The sequence below is a fragment of the Trachurus japonicus genome, chromosome 19 (genome assembly GCF_045865225.1).
Source record: "Trachurus japonicus isolate A0001 chromosome 19, Traja_1.0".
Taxonomy (NCBI): Eukaryota; Metazoa; Chordata; class Actinopteri; order Carangiformes; family Carangidae; genus Trachurus; species Trachurus japonicus.
The window spans coordinates 19,800,490-19,822,040 of NC_140925.1; the positions used below are offsets into that span (position 1 = coordinate 19,800,490).

Sequence of the window (21,551 nt, forward strand, 5' to 3'; positions counted from 1 at the left end):
AGTGGCAACCTGTAGTGATCAGGTGTTACAACTTTTTTTCTTACTAATGCTTCTTCACCGTCTTCCCATGTGCCACCACAGGTGGGAATTGCCAGTCCTCCATGTGAGGAGTGCTACCCACTGCGAACACTATGAGAACACAGCTGGAAAGTGGCAGGAATATATATGTCCTATTATTGTCGGCAGCACAGCAGATTAGAGCTGCGCTTCCCCATTAGAACCAGTATCAAAAGGAAAACTGTGACAATAGCTGCAGATTACTGAGGATTTCACACGGCGTAACACAGCTACATGTTAGGGGGCATAAATAGACCTATAATGCCACTATGTAATACAGCTTGCCTCACTCTATGTCTTACAGTGAGCTTGTTATTGTTAAAAGAATCATAGCTGCTCTCTCAATAGCTCCTCCACTGCAACAAGAAATATAAGGATCCATGCGTCGAGCCAAGTGCCTCTTGAAACTTAAAACGCAGCCTGAATTAAAAAAAAAACAAACTTGAAAAGCATTCGCAGCTATGTTCCCTAATAATTACATTTTGTGTGAATTCATGACAGAAAATAATCCAAATATTTGCAAAAGGCTTGACTCATTAATTTGAATAGTCGATTAAGAAGAGTCAGTGTAGCAGTTAATTAGAAACCAGTGGTGATAACCACCTGTTCAAACATACAGATGGGAAGTCTGTCTCCTTATCCCATGACTGCCTGTGAGTGCTGTTTCATTACAGATAGTCAAACCTAAATGAGACTAAAATAGATGAAGATGGATGGATGGAGCGGCGTTCTGAGGATCTGACTGAAGGGCAGCGCAGGTTGATTTTTTATTTATTTATTTATTTATTTATTTATTCTGTGGCTGACATATGCCTGCATATGTTGAGCACGTTCAAGAACACAGGCTTGGACATTTGTGTGCACCGGCAAACACACACACATTCAGTACGTATGCACACACGCACACATGCACGCACACACAGACACAGACATAATTACCTGTCAAATGCAAGATGGGACTTCCTGGGAGTAAATGAACTGATTAATATTCGTAAGGAGGGTGGGAGGGAGGGGTGTGGGGGCATCGAGCTGATTAGAAGTTAAGATATTCACTGTCCCTGTTGCTTCTTTTTTATTACAACGGCAAAATGACAAGATGGGAAATTACACAGTGGAAGATGCAGAACACTGAGGACAGAAGAGGACGAGCGGCGCGCGTTAGCCCGCTCTCCCTGCTCTTTAACATACTGTGTGATTTCTTTGAAACGTCCACAGAATCGAGTGCTTGTTCCAATTTACAATTTACCTTTTCACAACGAAGCTGATGCTCAGTAACAGGAGCGTGACGCCGCTCTGCTGCTTCCTTAGGATTTTGTAAAGGAGGCTAAGACTTTTTTTTTCCATTTCTCTTTTCTCATTTTCTAAAAAATCATTTTGCCTATTTTCTCCCGCTGTAGTCCCACACACTCTCCCTCCCTGGCCCAGGCTGTGTTGACACCTCCCTGGCCCAGGCCTCCCTCTGTTCCTAAACTGAATGAGTGCCTGCCGTTGGTCGATGCTTTCTGGCTGTGCCGCCCCAGAGCCCTAATAAACAGGAGTCTAATGGCGTCCCCGTGCTGCCGAGGGGACTCACATTAAGATAATTAGGCAGAGAGAAGGTGCAGGAATGAGGCCCTGGAGAGGAGGAGGAGACACTGCTGATGTTTCTCTGAATCTGAGCCTGTAACTCTCTGGTTCTCTGCCTTGTCCCTGTAACCCAGTTCACTGCTTTTGCGTTATTCCTACAGTGAAAACAGGGCAAGAGGTCTGACGATGATGAGTCTTTCAAAACAAGTAAATCACCTCAAATGCGAGGTGTGATCAGACAGAGTGATGTGCAACAGTGAGAAGAGAAGGTGTGTTGGGAAGAATGTGAAAATGAGTCTTGAATATGGGGAGTGAAATCTGATCTGTCGATGATGGGATGCAGTTCTACTAATGGGCAATGGGGTCTTAGAAGAAAACCTAAATTCTTTGTACATGTATATGTTTGGTGCCAATTCGGCGACTGGTGGTCATTTAGTAGGATATCAGGTCTTAGAGCAAAGCATATTTATCTTGATTGAAATATGTCTCTGACAGTAACTTTACAATCCACACCAGGTGTCGCATGAATTCAAGTCACAGTTTTAATTTATTCAGTCTTCTATATTTCTGCTGCTCAACAAGTGTTTGCTGTTTGCTTGGATGTCAGGACAGGAAGTCAATATATCATTGCACAACTTGCCAAAAATACAGTAGTAATATCACTGACCAGTATTTAAAGGAGACATATTATGCCGCCTTTCCACAAATTAAAATAGTTCCCAGGTGTAAAGACATGTCTGTGACATGCTTTGGTCAAAATACCCCAAGGATCAAACATCACAGCTCTTTTCATCCGCTCTAAACAGCCCTGTTCACAACGGCTGGTTTCAGTGCCTGTCCCTTTAAATGCAAATGCCCCACCCCTTCTACCGGTCCCAGGTAGGGGTGGGGTTATGCAAATTTGAATCCTAGTTACATCACTGGAAGACAACTGAGGGAACAGCTCGTAAAACCACATTCAATCTAGGGAACCTGCACATTACATTTTATTTTGTCAATTCTCATATCCACCCAAATATATGTTAAAGAGCCTTCAAAAAGTGATATATGTCCCCTTTAAAGTTTCACATTGAAAATTAAATGTAAAATTTTTTACGAAGTACAAGGAGCGATTTTAGTCTGGTTATTCTGATTTTACATCTGGATTGATCAGTTTTCAGTTCTGACTTAACATCATTTTATCATGAGTGTTACCAAACCACTGTAGCAGGCTTCGATCGGGTACCTAGCACATGTAGAAAACAGCCAATCAGAGGGGAGGTTCAGAGACCAACACAAAACAAGCTGCTGTTGCTTGAGCTGCAGAGAGAAGCATGAAGTATAGAAACTACCTCCAGATGGTTTTTGGCTAAACCCCTAAAATAAAACACTGTGTTAAATATGGGACTTTGGTGTCACTGAATTAGAAATCTTTAGATCTCCACATTATTGCTCGAATATGAATTCTCTGATGACATAACAGGTAATAGTGACTGTGAGTGGTACATCCCAGTCCAGGGTAACATCACAGATGTGTTTCTTCTTCCGTGTATAAAAGGTTTGACAAATAAGTTAGTGTGTGTATGTGTGTGTTAGTTCACACTGCCTGTTTACAAGAAAATAAGGCACATAAAGTATGTGAAGTGTGTTTAATTGAGAAAATAAAACAAGCAAACCATTTCTTCACTGGTTTGGATCAAAGTGAAGTGGCTGTAGATATAGTGGAAGCTTTCCTGTCATTGCAGCAGACTATGAGCCTGAAAGACAAACTCATGGATGGAACAACTTCAGCTGCACCTGCTTCTTTTTTTTTTTGTGCCTGTTTGAACACGAGGACAGAAGCCGAGCTTCAAACAGAGCTGGAGCTGGAGTGACGCCTCACAGATAACTACCTCCAGCTCTGTCATTTTCTCTCTATCACAGCCTCTGCCTGCTTGTTTCCACGATCCACCGTGTAGGTTCACTAGCAGGAGCTCCTCTTTCCGCTCTGACACTCTGCAATCAGATGTGACACACCGAAGGCTCTGGATGACAGCCGGGAAGACAAGGTCACACAGTCACCTACTTTTAACAGAGGATGTGCACAGCTCCTTCTGACAGGGCTTCATACACTTACTCACACACACCTACACACACGGGCGCAGTGAGCACGCGTGCACCTTGGCTCGCACAAACACAGTTGCGAGGCGGAGCTGGAGTATTTTGCAGACGGGGCCTTTTCTCGTGCCTGTGCAATCTCAGAAGCAATTACCTATTAAAATTTCATCCTTCCCATCTCTGAATGTTTAGGAAAAGATTATAACTGCTGGGGAGGTAATTAAGCCTGCAAATGGTGAATTGAGTTGTGAATACAGAGCACTGTGCATGTGTGTGTGCATGTAGCTGTGTGTGTTTTGTCTTAATAAAACTCAATAGCGCTGCCCACCTAAAGCTCTTTAGTGTGATACCCAAAATGACAATTAACAGAACTAAAAAGTGAGATGTTGGTCTGGAGGAAGTGCTCAGCGTAATAATTCATAAGTATAACTATGATTTCCCAATTAAATTGCCCATCTAATGTCTTCATTATATTATAAAGTAAGAGTAGTAGCGATGAGTCGAGCTGCTGTTTTGTCAAGCAGACTCCGACGCTCTGGTCTACAGTCACCCCGAGTTAAAAAGCAGCAGGCTCAGCGTGTTCTCACAGGTTACCATGGCAAACCAAACATGAGCATATAATAAACACACAGGCCTTCAGAGCTTCAGAAAAATCAATCACCCTGGACGGTTGCCACCAAGATCATTCGCACCTCTCGCTCTCCATCCCCCCCGAAACTCATTCTCTCCTCTTTCTCCAGTGCTCCCATCTTTGTCTCGTCGGCTCTTTGATGCTGAAAGTGAAGAGGCCGGGGATTTTCAGCCTTTTAAGGATTCAAACAAAGTCTCTGGGTTTTGAGATGACATGAAAGTCTGCCAGCCCCGGCGTGGCTGGGGAATAGGTGGGCCGGCTGCTGTGGTTCTGGTTCACAAAGCAACCAAAGTGTCCATTTTTAATATGCAGCAGGTTGCGGGGGCCTTTTTGCTCAATTCACATGGGCCCCCACCCCTCCCCCAATACATAACAAACATGAGCCTCTTGTGTTGCTAATTGATGGTGCACATCTCTCACTCGCACACATGATAATGATTATGACTTATCAAGACGCAGCAAAGCGCGCGGCGGGAGCAGCAGTTTCAATCGCTCTTTTAAAGCTGCAGACAAACAACCTGAATAAACCGCTGCAGGGGAGTCACATTAATGATACAGCAGTGATGGTCCTCGCAGACAAAATAGCACTCTGTGACTGACAGTCGCCTGAGCCTGAAGGAGTTTTCCCCCCTATAGAAGCTGCAGAGAACCTGCCAGGCCACATGCATTAATGCCAGTAATAGGGCAATCTGGCCATAAGCTATAATCAATACGTGGTTTGCACTAAAAATAGATTTTCCAGCACATTCCTGCACTATAACTGGCATATAATCCCCCTCATGTGCACCAGCATGTGCAAATGTACATGTTCCTTTTAACCTGAACACTTATCTTTACATTGCAATTACCACTCTATTCATTCGTCTTCTCTCCTTCCCTCATGTGTCGTTTGCATTCAGAACTGCTGTCTCCCTGAGAAATCATCTCGCCCTCTTCAGTCTATCTATCACCCCTTAATCACTTAAAACAAGAATATCATGTCCATATCCTGCAAAATCCATATCTAATTCCTCCCCTCCCCTACGACCCCACCCCGTGCCCCCCCCTTCGTGATAAATTGCCTCCGCTCGCTGACTGAGGGGACCCATAAACCAATCAGGTGGCTGTCAGGGAGGATCCCACCAGATCATCGAGGTTAATAACATTCCACATGATTACCCACAAGCCCGAGGATTAAAGGGTTCAGAGGAGCAGGTTCCACGTTGCAAATAATAATCGCTATTTCACAGCGGCGTCCTATTGGCCACTCAGGTGATAGGCCACCACGCTATCTCAACTCTCCCGCAGCGAGGAGAGAAAAAAAAAGACTTGTACCGACCCAGATTTATCTCTTTTCATGGTAGATTTTTTTTTCTGAGACTTACCCCCCCCCTCTTTTCTGAAAGCAAACCTTTTAAATGAATACAACCTTTCTTTTCCCCCTTGTCCATGAGCTGCGCTCTCATCATGATGTTGATGGTGTCTGTGGGCGTAGTGCTTCATGCTGAGTAGGGTTATGTCACCTTGTCGTTAGCCAGGGGAGCTGTTGTAGGATTACATATTTATCTCATTCTCACAAATAGAAATAGTTACTCAACCCCCCCCCAACACCACCACCAATTCCTTACATTAACACTTCCTCACAGCAATAATACCCTGATACCAGCATACCAGCATTTCCAGCCAGATATCTGTTTCAGTTTCCAAACAAACTGTGAACTACGGGGGAAAAACTGGCAATTTGGAGATTCTCTGTCAGTGCCGTAAACTAATCAAGAATTGTTCCAATAAAAAGAAACAATGACATAAGAAATAAACTTTATCTCATCTTTAATAAAAACGTAGAGAAGTAAAGTCAGGAGTTAGTTAGAACTCTGAACTTTAGAACTCTTACTGTCAGTTTTATCTGAAAGTAGTAAAAAGCAAAAAATAATCTGATCCAACTGGTAAATCTCTGCACTTTTCATTAAAAAAACACAACTTAAAAACTTCAACTCACATAACATTGTGAGATTGCTTATCTTTTTCTCGCTGTGCACCAAAGTGATGAAATGTGCTCGAAAAGGGAAAAAAAAGAGCCAAGAAGCAGTCTTTTTGATGTGGGAGGATTTCAGCTGCAGTCAGATGGAATTGAACAAGGTGCCATTCATGTATAGCCGGATAGTAACACAAGAAACGAGGAGGGGGGGGCAGTCCTGTAACAAGACGAAAGTGAGTGCAGACTCGGCGTGTCTTGAATGCATCGTTTACGTGGAGATCCACCTCAGATGTGTGTTTTTTTGTTTTGGCACAGGAAACAGACGGACTGGAAACGCAACTCTGAGGGAATGTGAAAGCTGTGTACTGGCTGTTCCCATGATGTGTGTGCCTGCCTGCACTGTGCGCTTGGCTTGAGTGTGTGCGAGTGTGTGTGTGTGTGTGTGTTTGTGTTTTTTTGTGTGCATTCATCTGTTTGATCTTCGGTGTTAAAAAACACAAAGGAGCTTGGTACTGTAGCAGCCCACGGGACGCAACCGAAATAGATGGCATTCATGTGCTCTGTATTCTACCCCCACCACCACCACCACCACCCTACAAACTCCCAGCCAGCCCCCTCACAATCCCCCTACACACACACACACACACACACACACACACACACTTCCTCACCGACTCACACACACTCCCACTTCCCTCTTTCTCTCTCTCATTATATCATGCAGGCATGAACCAAAATAAAACAGTGAATACAGGCTGGATTTGAGAAGCAGGCAGAAAGACTCTTTCGAGCGTGTTACGAAATCTGGCCGGTGTGTGATAAAACAAAACAACCCTACGCTGTCATTTGAAACAAAATAGGAAAAAAAAACGCCTGTAGGGATGTGTGTGTTCTCCCTCTCTGCACATACAGTATAGAGTCTATATCTCTGAGGATTTTCTGACTAACGCGCCAGATATGAGTTTGGCAAGTCCAGCTGAGATGACTGACTTAATCTCAATCCCTCACATCCCTTACATCACTGCAGATGCCTTCAGAGGGGGAGATGGGGGAGATGGGGGGGGGGGGTGACACCAACCTGGACACACTCAAGTCACTTTAAATAAGCAGCCCTTCATTTTTATATGCTGACACACACACACACACACACACAACTCTCCCACATGTTCCGTATGCTGCTTTAAATCACACACAGTTTATAACAGCCAATAATGAGCTCTGAAAGAAAGAAAGAAAGAAAGAAAGAAAGAAAGAAAGAAAGAAAGAAAATATATATGTAGAAGAAAAAACTCACGGAGGGTTGTGGGTCTGGAGACATAGTGCTGTGAATGCATCCCCAGGGCCTCCTCCCCCCGGTACTGCTCACCTGGACACCCGCCCTGCAGCACGCTGGCCACGGCCCTGTCAGACAGACACAGGGAGGAGAAGAGAGAGAGACAGGGAGGCGGTGATGGATGAGAGGCGCAGACATGAGGAACTGTGCATAACACGGTTAATTTGATCATTCAGTTGGGCTGCAGCGCTGCTTCTCATGAAACTATACGAGATGCAGCTGAGTGTCAATAACAATGTGATTTGCTTTTGTTTGCGCTGTTTATCCACCCTCTACTGCTGCAGTCATTGTACATGCACTCTTGACTAATGCATTACACATAGGTGTGTGGAGTGTGTGTTTTTTTCCCACCGATCTCATATCAGACATACACAATGGAGCGCAATGCCGCCTATTTACTCTGGTGAAAGAAGCCGCCCCCGCCTGATGAGAGTAGCTCACGTAATGTTATATCACAATGGATGGATGGACTGGAGTGGAGACGGCATGTAGCATCCACTCCTGTTCAGAGAGTCTCAGCACATAAGAGTTGTTCCAGTTGCCCAGAAACCAGAGTCTGGCTGTGAAACTACAACAAGCCCAATGCATTCAAAGCGAGGCGGAGCTTTATGATGTTGTTTTTATTGTTATGGTGTACTTATAAAGATGTAGAGGGGTGGAGGGGATGGAGGGCACGCGCGCTCCAGATCCCTGCGTGCGTAGGCTACTACTGCAAGTCTCTTTGTAAACAAGCGCACTGAGAAGAGCAGGGAGAGAGAGAGAGGATGGGAGATAGTGAGAAAATGAGAGAAAGAGAGAGGTTTACCTGGACATGTTCTCTCTCTGGGGCCGGTGCGCCTTTTCCAGACCCAGTTTGGTGAAAATCCCCACAAGAGCCATAATGGCCACTACTCCACATATGATGTAAACGATTAAGTTCGTCTTGTCTTTGGTGCTGTCGTGCATCTTGTTCATTTTTTTGTAGGGGGTCTGCCCGGTCTTCATCCACACCGGGGTGTCATAATTTTTACAGGTGCTCTGGTCCAGCCGCGAGTGCTTGTAGGCGCAGCAGAAGCGGAAGCCACAGGTGCCGCAGCAGTATAGGTAATTGCCCGTTTTGCAGATGAACGGCGGGTCCCACTGGCCCATCACGTCGTAGTAACCCCGGCATTTGTCCTCCGTGTGCGGGGTCTCCTCGGACACGCTCTCCTCCTCCCTGGAGCCATTGGAGGTGGAGATCATCACGAATCCACCGAGCAGTCCCGGCTCCCCGTCAGCCTTGCACACCAGAGCCATAAGTTTGAGCAACAAGAAGCCGAGGAGAAAGTATTTCCCTCTCATCGTGCTCTCTCCTCCGTTCAACTTCACGCAGAAACGAAAAGACTTGGAGAGGGGAGGAAAGGCGCGCGGTCATGATAGGCTGAAAAGTCCAGGAAGATACATCCAAACAGCAACGCACCGTCATCCGCGCTGATGAACATATTTACTAACATATCATCATCCAGGAAAAAGAAGAAAAAGGGAAAGAAAAGAAAGAATGAAAAAAAAGCGAAATAAAACAAAATCTCAGTGGATTGAACTTGACTTATAGACTGAATAACTGCTCTTCAGCGCGCGCGCTCTGCCGCTCACCTACACGTCTTTCCAGAAAGACATTCGCAGGCTCGGGTCCGTCGTTTTCAGGAGTGCATCACTTCGCATATCCATCGGTGCGCTCTTACGCACAGGAGTAGGCAGAGACACAAGCCGCACGGAGGATGGGAGCTCAGTGAGCGGAGAGAGGGACCGAGAGTGAGAGAGCCTGGTGCGCAAAAGGAAAGGAGGAGGAAAACAGGGGGAGGGAGTGAGAGAGAGAGACTGAGAAGGCTGAGGATAGCGGGATGGAAAAGAGAGAGAGAGGAGCCTTTATTGTGAAATATTATGAGAAAATCCCCGGAATACGCACATCACTGTTCTGTTTTGCCGTCGAGGAAAGGCGTGGGAGACACCACCTCCTTTTATTCCCACTTTACGCATTTTCAGTCGTAGGTGCAATTGTTTTAAATCACAAGTGGCTTCATGTGTTACAATGGGCAGCTTCTAAAAGCAGAAAAAAGCCTCTTTCACCAAATATGTCGCCTCAAGGCACCATGTCTATAGATCCCCAGGGACTTTTTTCAAACGTCTTTCACATTAAAGCTCATCCAGACCTGTCCAAAATACAAACCCAGATAAAAAGAGAATTCAGACGGTTCTTTATTTTTTATCCTCAAATAACGCCACTTTGATCGCATTTTTAAGATTTAAAACTGGGAAAAGGAAGAGCCTCATTCCCAAATGGTGCAGCTAAAATTGGAAATGATCTCCCCCTAAAAATCAATATTAAAAAAACAGCGTCGGCATTTTGCCAATATGTCTGAAATATATTTAGGGATACTTCTAGGTTATTATGGATATCTCACGTTCCTCATAGCAGGTGTTGCAGTTTTTGTCAAACATATTTGGAAAGAAAGACGCATCAAATGAGCAAACACAAAAAGGTTGATTTCACCTGCAAATCACACAAAGGCTGTAAGCACATCGTTTTAGATGAATGATGTGGTTTAAAAACAGACCTCGGATGGATCTCTTTTTTTGTATTGAAACAACCTGATCAATCAGACTGTGTGGTTTCCCCCTTTCAGCTGCAGAGGACGGTCGGTGAGGCTGGGAGAGGATCGACCTCTCTCCGTGGTGCTGAAAGGCTCCGGCCTCTGTCCAAGGTGCTGATCACCACAGGACCTCCTGCAGTTTCTAAACACAATGCAGGTTTACCTCCAGATGTTCAGTTATCGAAGGAGGAAGCTTGGCAGATGTGTTTGCTCAGTGAGAAGAAGGAGACACATGATTATAGCTAATGGTAATGTTTAGTTTAGTTACCATGAGAACGTCTGTGATAAAGATGATGATAACATACATCGATTATTAAATTATAAATTGTAGCTACTCTATTATATTCAGGGCTCCAGTCTAACTTTTTTTTTTTTACTGGGCGCACATTGGCCCTAAAATTTTAGGAGCGCAAACAGAAAATGTTGTGGCACACACCATTAATCAACTTGCAAAGCAAATATTCACAATATCTCTTCATTCTTGATCCTCACACACCTTGGCCTGACACCTGTAGCTAATGACAGATTCCAAATTATCTTCGAGTCGCCTTTCACCAGTGTTTTAAAATATCCAACAAATTAGCCTACTGGTTGCACATGTGCAAGTTGATGAAAAATGTAGCTGCACTGTCGCAAATTTTAGGGGCAAAATGCCCCATTTAGGGGCAGTCTGGAGCCCTTTATATTCATGTCATTATAGGGGCCCCTGTGATTGGAAATTTCGAAAGCAAATTCAGTAGCCTCTTAGACTAGGCTATAATTAAAAAATATATATATAAATAAATCAGGCTAAAGTCATTTTTGAAAAAAAAGAAGAAGTAAATATTAAATCCAGCGGATGTCTGGATGTGATTGTGTGTGTGTGGTGAGAGCTGCGTGTGTCTGCCACACTGGGGGCCGCTGCAGCAGAAGTCACACATCCACAAACAGGCAGCGTAGTCGATCCCCGATCATCATGATCATCGTCAGCAGCAGCAGCAGCAGCAGCAGCAGTGTTAGCTCTCCGCCCAGACAGCTGGAGCAACACCACAGACGTGTCTGTCTGGAGGCTCGCAGACAGACTCACTAGTCAGTCAGTCAGTGGTAAACTAGTTGACTCGGGACAGCCACCCAGTAGATAAGCCGCTGCTCTTATGGCTGAGAGCGTGGATCTGTTTCTCAGGGCAACACAGCGGACGTTCAGCGGACTGACTGAAGGTAGCACACTGTGTTAGCCTCCTCAGCTAGCCGGCAGCTAACGCCCTCTGTGACTTGGCCGTGTCACTAGTTTTTAGCTGCTGGCTACAGGTCACTGGTCCAACAGGTTGGGCGCAGTCACTTGACAGCTTCTGTGTGGCTGTGCTTAAACAACCGGGCCACCATAGTCAACTAAACCCAGGCTACACTGCTAGCTTGTTAGCTTGTGTCAACAAAACAAATAGTGCTGTTTGTGCTCTTGTTACAGTAATGAAGCCAGTGTTGACTGTTTCAAACAGTTGAAAGAATAATAATGAATAGACTGTAGTTTAGTAATTCATTAAGGTATAATTTGGTGGATTAATAATTCACAACACACTTTAGCTACAGTGCAAAGTTATGTGTCACAAGTTGAAGTCTTGTATCTGTTAATTGAGTGAATGAGCTTCAGAGGCTTCATGTACCATGTATCTGTGTGGCTCAGCCTCCCAGCCACAATATTCAAGGACTAACAACATAATCACAGTGGCATGTTCACTTCTCTTTTCATCAGTTCCCCCACCTTGATATCAGGCTTAATTCCTTACAACCCTGTGTAGGGAAAAACTGTTAGTATAAGGGAACCCGAGGGATGAGATTGAAATGCTCAGTATTTTTTATTATTATTTGCTGCAAAAGCAAACCCCCAATGTGCTTTCATCTCAAATGATGATTACTGTAGCTTTGTTTGGAGCGTACCATCTGCCACCTGAGAAATCTCTGCGATTTATGTTTGAAGTTGTGCTCGCGCAGCTCAAGACACGCAAGGCTGCTGCTTCTTATCTCCTGTCATGGGATCTTTGTTGACTCCTCCAAGTCCTTGTGTTTTTTTATTTATTTTTTCATTTGTCTGTGAAATGGTTTCACACACACACACACACACACACACACACACACACACACACACACACACACACACACATCTGACTCCAGAGAGAGAGACACACACAGCACTATAAAGTAGATTCATGTAACAAAAAAGCCTGCAGGGTTTGTATGAGAGTGCCTCGCAGCTGCATGTAGTGTGTCTGTTGTCAGGATCAGTGACAAAGAAGATGGTTAATAACTCAGGAGCAGGACCATCCTGCATAGGTTGTGTGTGCGTGTGTGCATGCATACTTTGCATTCCTGCGTGACGTGAATATATTCCTTTAGAGCAAGAAGCAGGTTTTTATCTGTGTGCTGAGGTATGTATTGTTAGGCAGTGATTTCCATATACAAACACTCGTAAGCTGAGGCAGAGTTTGAGAAGTATTCTGCTGAGCTGCAGGAGATCAAGATGAAAGTTTTTTTTTTTTTTTCTGTTTAAAAGACAGATCTATTCTGAAGTAAGTGCAGATGGACTGTCAAAGACTGCTGAGATAGAGTTAGGAAACTTCACTTTATACTACAATGGTCATGGCGGCTGGTTTAAATTCAGAATTCATCAGCAGTCCTCGCTGTAATCATAAGTTAAGATCAAGGCCAGGCTGGTTAGGACTGAAGGCATTCTTAAATAATTTGGCTGAAGAGATAGTAGATAAAAGTAGAGCATGTTTCCCCCCAGTGGTTTCATAAAATGTCAATTACACAAATGGGATCATTGTTAATCTTACACATCGTCTAGATCCTGGGAGCGACGCTCGCTTTCGTGGCTCTTTCTTTTCCCTATCTTTGCTCAAGTTTCTCCAGAGGACAAGAATTATCATAAACTCATTTGGGAGAGTGATACATGGAGAGCATGTTAAACACAGAGGATGCCGAGCAGCTAGTGGCCCCCGCTGAGTGTGAGTGAGGGGGATTTGTGCAGAATGCAGATGCAGACTCTCCAGCACAGTGACAGCGGCGCGTAGTAACTACAGCTACTGCTTCCACATCCTCCTCCGGAAACGAAAAAAACGAGCGGAGCAGAAAGCTGTTGTTTACACCTGCTCTTAGCATCTGCTCTTAGCATCTCTCCATTTCCATATCACTCCGCTGGGCTCTCTCTCTCTCTCTCTCCCTCTCTCTCTCTCTCACGTCCTTCATGTCATACCTTGTCATTACCATCAGCTAAAGCAGCGTTGAGTGGCTGCTTCCATTCCTTACATGGAGAACCAGGCTCAGTTTGCCTTGTTAATGAATGTTTGAGGGTGATTAGATTGTAGGGCCCTTCTGTTACGTAATATCAGGATTATGTAAAACACTCGTTCTTTCCCATTCATTCTCTGACATGTAGCTGTTTGTTAATTATTTAGCCTTCGTTACTCATGGGGTGAGTAACACCCAAGCCCCCCCCTCTCCCTCCCTCCCTTCCTCAGATCTCCAATTCCCATTCCTAAATCCTGATCACAGTGCTTATAACAAATGAAATATTGTGTTGATTGCAAGAATGAATATAATGAGGTTTCTACATGAAGCTTTCACAGCAGGCTTTGAATGACTAATGCTGTGATGACACTTAATCCTTAAAGCTTTTATTTTCCTGTTTGTTACTTTGCGTGATGCTCTGTAGAAGAATCCCTTGACCTTAGCATATTGAAATGAAAATGTTCAGATGCCGGCAGAGTCGGTGTGAAGTTAATTCCAGTTAGATAAATCATAAGATGGGCCGCTGGTGAAAGTTGTGTTCATTAAATGTGTAGGTGTGCATGTTAAAATATGTACGAAAGTACTAATGACTACAGTAGATGCGTTTTCCATTACTAGATGGGAGCTGCAACAATTAGTAACAATCAACAGTAATCAACATCTACTTCAGCATTTTAAATGTGAGGATTTAATGCTTTTCCAACAACTTTAAAAATCTATTTAAGGACCTCATCTTGGGCCGCTGGGATTTTTTTTTCAGGGCTTTTAGGCCTTTTGAAGGGATAATTCAACATTTTGGCAAATTGACCCATTGCCATTATCCCTAATGTTTTAGGAGTAGGTTCGTTACCTTTAATTGTCGGTGCAAGCTATTTTTAGAATGGTGGAGCAGAGCCGCGAGCTGCTCAGAGCTACTCCGTCTCATAACGCTCTATTATCTCATAGCGTGGTGAATGTGCAGGTCACAACTTGTCCACGACAGCGTTTTGGAGTTGTTGGATTGTGTATTTGATGAGTTTGATGAGGGAAACCAAGAAATCCCATGAGCCTCCGTAGTGTAGCTCTGAGCAGCTCGCGGCTCTGCTCCGCCGTTCTAAAAATAGCTTGCATAATTAAAGGTAACGAACCTACTCCTAAGACTATAGGGATTATGGCAATGGGCCAATTTGCCAAAATGTTGAACCATCCCTTTAATCGACAGGACAGCTGTTTTTTTCTCCATCTTTGGTAAATGCTGTGAATTTTATAGCAATATTAATTCTGTCATTTAATATTTATAAGGCTGCATTCATGGATTTTTGTTGACCAGAAGGCAGTGTGAGAAGAAAACAGAACTGACACTTTATCACCTCATAAAGTTGTTTTGGCAAAACTTCAGAGCATGATGACTTAAAACTAGGGCTGTCAAACGATTAATTTTTCTTATCGCGATTAATCGCATTTTTTCCATAGTTAACTCGCGATTAATCTCTATTAAAAATATTATATATGGCGCTTTGGACTTTCAACACTCCAAAGTGTTGAAAGTCCAAGCCAAAGTGTTAAAATCTCTAGACAAACAACTTTTAGACCAGATCTAGTAGGCTAGCTACCTAATCATAACACATGATGCATGAAACTCACACAGAATTGAAACAAATTGCATCCAGTGGAAATTGCCCTTTACTTTGCTACGCCTCTGCCTGGCCATGTGCATTTGTTGACAACAGAAGCCGTCAAAAAATCAATACATGGCCACATGCATTTGTTTACAATAAAGCCGTCAAAAATCAATGGATGGAGCTGTGGATATATGTTAGACCAGCGTTTCTCAAACTTTTTTCAGTCAGGGCACCTTTCAAAAGTGAATAAAATCTCAGGGCACCCCTGTGTAAAATGTAATTCAAAATGACACTGCATGGGACAGTATTATTTAACAGAGCATAATACAAACTGTAAATGCAGGGTGCACAGGTGCCTCTGTAGCCTACATATGCACACACACGCACACGCACACAATAATCCGCAGGTGTGAGAGGAAGAGAGAAAGGTCTACATCCGCGCAGCGCAGGCAAATGAACATCCACCGGCGTCTCCGCTCCATTCTGACTCCGTTATGAACAATCAGAGAGTTTCCACCTGTCACTGCAGAGTGTTTTTATACATCAAACGCACCGGAGTCGGAACAGAGCGGACACAGATCACCGGAGAGAGGAGGGGGTGTGACTCGTCGTGATGTGTGCCTGTCTGTACGACATTTTTTTCATAGCGTCCTGTGTCCGGTGGACACACTGCTCTGAGTACCCGTGACCAACGGAGCGGTCTCTCTCTCTCTCTCTCCCTCTCTCTCTCCCTCTCTCTCTCTCTCTCTCTCTCTCTCTCTCTCTCTCTCTCTCTCTCTCTCTGAACACTGCAGAAACGAGCCGCCTCACGTCCGAGCCGCTTGATAAGTGCGGCGCTGTTCCAAAAGTTGATTATTTCAACTCTGAGCGCTCTGAGCGCCTTTTTTTTCTAAAGGCTGTGTTAGACTGTGTATATTTGTGTAGCAACCAACTTGAAGGTGCCTTACCGCCACCTACTGGACTGGAGGTCCCACACTCCAGTCCTCCAGTCCAGCAGACAGAGGACAAAATGGGCCGCGATTAACAGCGATTAAAAAAATGTAACGCGTTATTTTTTTAATTAATCGCATCGCGATTAACGAGTTAACTCTGACAGCCCTACTTAAAACGGCTACTTCCAGCTGTAGTTCAAAGCAAGACTCATTAGTGTTGAATTGTATTGTCTTTGAGAAATGCCTTTCTTACTCTGATCCCGTATCAACATTAGTCTCACGTATTACCATACAAGTTAATGTTTGTCGTTTTTGTTCCAGATGCAGAGTGGGAATGGACGGGACCGTTTTGCTTCATCCAGGCCGCAGATCCGCAGCTCGGCCTGATGAAGGCCTGGAGGGAGGGCGACTGTGACGGTGGAGGAGACGAGTGGGCCGAGGAGGTGGAGCTCACCAAGCAGGCCGTAGAAGCCGTTAACCAGCTGGTACCCAGGCCCAGGTTCATGGTGCTGTGTGGCGACCTGGTCCACGCCATGCCAGGTATGGATATACAGTAGAAAAAGAAGAAAGGCCAGCAGCACTCGTGTCCTTCTCATTGTTTTTTTTTATTGCAAACTGCATTGGCGCTAAAACACACAGACCGGTATTTAAATACATCACTTCCTGTTGAAAATTGCACACTGAGGCAGATGTTGTCGAAACCGGTCTGTGTGATTTAGCGTCGACGCAGTTGAGAAGGACACGAGTGCTGCTGGCCTTTCTTCTTTTTCTGTAAGTGCAACTTTTGGCCGTGCACCTCTTCAGTTTGTTCCTGAAAGTTTTTTGGAGAGTGCGTGTTTTTCTTTGTTATGGATATACAGTAGCACAAGAAGGACATAAAATATAACTGCTGCCCTCTTTGATATAGTTGTAGCTTCATGAGACAAAGACACTGTCAGCCGCTTTAGAAAAGCCAGCCGGCACTGGCCTGAGCAGGTGTTTATGGGCAGTGTTGAGTGTGGCATTGTGATGAGACACTGTTTGAAGTACATTACTTTTTTTTTCTCCTGCTAAATCTTAAAACACTTCTCTGAGTGATAAACTCACGCTGAGTTCTGAGGGCTCTACTACAACAGCACATGCTTACCATTGAAAACAGGCCACAGCAGTGAAGAGAGGCGCCCAGCGGGCACACAGCCGTATGGACGGTAAAAACAAAATATTGGCATCAACCGCAGTAGCTGCCAATTATCAGCCTAATGTTGGAGGACATAATGTGAACTCACAGATGCCAGTTGTGTGAGCTTTAACTCCACTCAGGCTCTTTTAGTCAAAACAAATGATAAAGCAGTGGCCCAGTGAGTTTTATCTCATGGCATCTGGTACCCCACGCAGGCCCGTGCAAACGCTGCACTTGTTTCAAAGTGTTTGAAACGGCTCTCCCTAATGACTGATAACAACAAAGTGTTTAGAAACACAAGCTCTGATCTCACACACTATATGCTGCTTCTCCAGTTTATTTGTTTTATGCCTCATTGGTATTCAGCAAAAGACATACTGCCCAGTGAGCAATACTGGACAGTGAACAAACCTCCTACTGAAGTCATGAGGCTGTAACGATACACATGGTACAGGTTTTAATGGGCGACATCAGATTCACTGCTAATCAGTGTTTCTGTTGTGACTAAGCAGTGATCTGGTGTGTGACACTCACGGTATGGATCTGGAGAGATATATTGTAGAAAGGAAGACAATCTGTGCCACCCTCATCAGCTGCTCTCAGCCAGCTACACACCACTTACAGCTCATTCTGTTTAAATGTTAAATCTGATGCTTAAAGAATACTATAACAACAAGAAATTACTTTTGAGTCGGTGAATTAGATAAACAATTAGTTTATTACACAATTGATTCTAGCCTAAAACAGTGTTAAAGGGCAACTATGCTAGTCCAGTCGATTTTCAGCTGTTTTGGTAACGCTCCTCTTGTCCATGCCGGGCGAAAAATCAATACATGGAGCGGTGGATAACATTATATAATGGGACTGGGACGATATGCTTTTCTCTCGATTCGATTCTTCTACGATTTTTGGGATGGCGATTCGATTTAAATTGCGATTCTACAATATTGCCGATTCTCTCGATTTTTAGTCTGCATTTTTAACATTTATCTGCACACAAATTCTGTAGGAGCCTATAAATTAACACACTCCATTATAAAGTGAACTTAAACCCTTTTCAAAACCTGTACTCTCTGTATGTAAAAAAGGCTAACAAATGCACATTGCACAATATTTAAAAAAAATCAAAAAAAAAAAAAAAATCGATTTTTGACAAAAAAAAATCGATTTAAAAATCAAAAAAGATATTGGGATATTTATGTGAATCGATTTTTTCTCCCACCCCTATTATATAACATACAATGTTACGACGCGTGTATTTGTGTAGTCTTAACCGTCGTAAACAAAAGATTACGGGTTACGGAGCGCGTTTGTGTGGCCGTGTACAGAGACAAGAGCTGGGACACCAGAAACACCACAAATCCTGCTTGGTTCCTCTTTAACTGCAATTGAAGTCATTGTCTTCAATCTGGAGAAAAAACATTCATTTCATCCATTTGAGGTTGAATACATCTGAAAAATCTGTGTTGTCCCCAAGGTCACAGAAAGGCAATGTCACTAACCTGCAGGCTGAAAATGCATCACCAGCCACAACTTAGTGTTGTCTTAGTGTTCAGCCACAGCATATTTAATGTTAACTGTGTGTTTCTGATGGCGTTTTACTCGATAGCAGGCTTCAGGCTTATTCATTTTAAACAGATTACTGCATTATACCTCAAACTAACCACATATCTGTGATGCATCAGGCATTTGCTCTGATGTTTCAACCGTACGTTAGATGGGGATGTGTTAAGACCAGACTGATCGGCTCTCTCCATTTCCACTGTGGGTTTTTTAGTTTCTGCCCAGCGTGAGGAAAGCTGATCTGAAAGCAGCTACCGTATTATGTTAATCTGGAATATATTTGTCATAATGGTAAAATGTGACATGAATTTTATTCTGATTGAAACCATTAAAATTTCATGCTTTTTTTTTCTCATACAGAGTTCCAAAACGCCATGCAGTGTAATCTGAAATATCACTTCAGAGCCTCAGGCAGAATTGATTATTTGTCGTCCCAGTGCAGCAGGTTTTGTGATGACCCGTAAAATCAATGTATGTATGTGCCTCTAGAAATTCTGTCATTTGACCAAAAATATACACAATACCCATTATATACCCATTAGGGACACTTATGATAGAGATGTGAGGTGTTTTATTATACTGGATTATTTCACAAGCCATCGATAGATGTTGCTCTCAAACAGTGTGTGAATAGACAGAAAGCCTCACATTTTCAAAAACGTTCTCTAACTGCTGCAGATTCTCAGATATGTTGTTAACGGAGACCAAGTGAGCTTTCTGACATTTATCAGTCTTTAAAGAGAATGGAAGATGTCTGATATATTTTTTTTAAATGTATTGATTAATGTATTCTCAGCTCTCCCCTCAGTGGCAGCACTAATCTAATTAATGCAGTCCTTGAAGATCATCGGCTTAGGAATGATTTAATTGGAGAATATTCCTCATTGAGGTAGGTTTGAGTCTGTAAACAGTGCAGCTGGCTCCCCTGTGACAGCAGTTGATACTTCGTCTATGAGAAAGCACAAGCCGCCGTCTGTCCATTCAGTCTGATGCCGATAAAGATTTCAGCTATTGATCAGACCACCCAGACTTTAAAATTTTAAAGATCTACAAGACAGCGCCTGCTGCGTTTCCCACTGCAGCTGGAATGTGAAAAAGTTCACTCTCTGCCCTGATAATAAAGTCAAGTTTACCAACAACACACCCCCTGTGACAGCATGTAATATTTATCTATAAAAAGCACCTGCTCACCCTCAAGCTGTTTACATGAAAGCAAGATTTTTGCTTTGTATGAATAGTTCAGCAGACGGATAGTGGATACAGATGGGGAATATGAGGCCTTTGTGTTGAGTGATTTGGTTTGTGAATAATATCTAATTGCGGTGTGCACTGGTTCCTCCTCATCAGTCTTCAGATCCTAGTTGGACGTGGAGTTTAGGCGTCTTTGAAGCAGGACAGCAAGCTGACTCGTATTGCCACAGTGGCAGCTGGTTTCCCCCAATTCACCAGATGCATTCGCTGTCTGGCCAGACAAATAGATTCTCAGAACAGAACACAGGTTTGAAAATAGTTGGATACCTCCACAAATGGCTGGCCAAGTAAACAAAATAATCATTCTGCTGCTCATTTCTCCACCTTGTTTGGAGCTGACATGCTGCGTTTGGCTCACGCTGCGTTCAATTGTGCTCCCTTCTGTCTGTCTGTGTCTCTGTTGCACTGGTGACTAGAGAAACGATGATTAATACTAACTTGAAAACATCAACCGACCAATCCTGTGTCTCTCAGCGCAAGACCTTGACTGAGCAGCTCGGCAGGCATTTAGAGGTAAACGGATGCTTTCACTGAAGCAACTGTAATGAAATGATTGACTGCAGTGTGTGTGTATGTGTGTGTGTGTTGTGTGTTTTTCTCAATGTCCAGCTGCCTGATTTGATGACAGGGGTAAGCAAAACGAGCCGGCGGGATCCACTGCAGAGTTAATGTTCAGCAAAAAGAGCCGCAAGCTGCCAACCAATGCAAACTACCTTTGCATGACAATTAGGGAGCGAGCATGAGGTGCCCGCCTGGCTGCCTGGCCTCAAGGAAACAGGCGACACGGAGAGAAAAGGGGTCGACAGGCAAGCCCGTCTCTCTGTCTGTCTCTGCCCGTCCTCTCACCACATCTGTTTTATTTTTATATATTTTTTAAATATACTGTATGTTTTGGGCTTTTTATTGCCTTTAATTGATAGTACAGTGGAGAGAGAGACAGGAAAGGGGGAGGCAGAGAGGGGGAATGACATGCAGGAAAAGGCTGCCCGATGAGGGATTTGATTCGGGATTCGAACCGGGGCCACCTGCAGTGAGGACTGTAGCCTCAACATGGGGTGGCAGCAAGGGGGCAGTTGTCGGTCTGAGAAGTGAAGCTCACTTCCGCGTTCAAAAAGCTGCAATCCCCTCGGCTGTCGCTGGGGGCTGGCTCCAGAAGGGAGCAACTCCAACTGAGCCCCATGTTAAAATAGCCGATTTTACAGCTTAAAAAAACATATTTACAGCCTGGTACATTTCATTTTTTTGGTCTCAACCGATAGTTTCTACCCCCGCACACACTCTGAGGGGGGTGAATTTTTTTTAAACTCTACCGTTTTACTATTATTAGGTTTAAAGTTCTGGCCAATTAGGGCGCAGAACCGTTGAGTGACAGGTCCGGAGGCCGCTGCTACGAGGCCAGTGGGCGGGCTCTCGGCCGGCCAACGGCCGCACCGCTCCAAATATGGCAAGTAGAATCCAACATGGCGCGGTTCAAACCCCCGTAGTAGCGGCACAAAACAGACTCCCCCAAACCAATGGGTGACGTCACGGACGCTACGTCCATTCTTTTTAC

General features: G+C 44.1%; 2 protein-coding genes across 4 annotated transcripts in view; one reads left to right on the forward strand and one right to left on the reverse strand.

The window, feature by feature from the left end:
- The window catches only part of shisa9a (shisa family member 9a), a 47,766-nt gene extending 38,333 nt beyond the window's left edge, over positions 1-9,433 (reverse strand). The window contains exons 1-2 of the mRNA XM_085762524.1: positions 8,426-9,433; positions 7,582-7,688 (exon numbers count right to left, since the gene is read on the reverse strand). Of these exons, the coding sequence (XP_085618650.1) occupies positions 7,582-7,688; positions 8,426-8,940 (622 nt within the window). The 5' untranslated portion in view covers positions 8,941-9,433. The remainder of the gene's footprint in view (positions 1-7,581; positions 7,689-8,425) is intronic.
- cpped1 (calcineurin-like phosphoesterase domain containing 1) overlaps positions 1-21,551 on the forward strand; it is a 117,921-nt gene that overhangs the window by 61,557 nt on the left and 34,813 nt on the right. For 2 of the 3 annotated variants that reach the window (XM_085762525.1, XM_085762526.1), the window contains exons 1-2: positions 11,196-11,426; positions 16,348-16,566. In XM_085762525.1, coding sequence (XP_085618651.1) covers positions 11,363-11,426; positions 16,348-16,566 — 283 coding nt within the window. In that variant the 5' untranslated portion in view covers positions 11,196-11,362. Of the gene's footprint in view, positions 1-11,195; positions 11,427-16,347; positions 16,567-21,551 lie in introns of those variants that run through there. The other variant, XM_085762527.1, reaches the window with a different exon arrangement.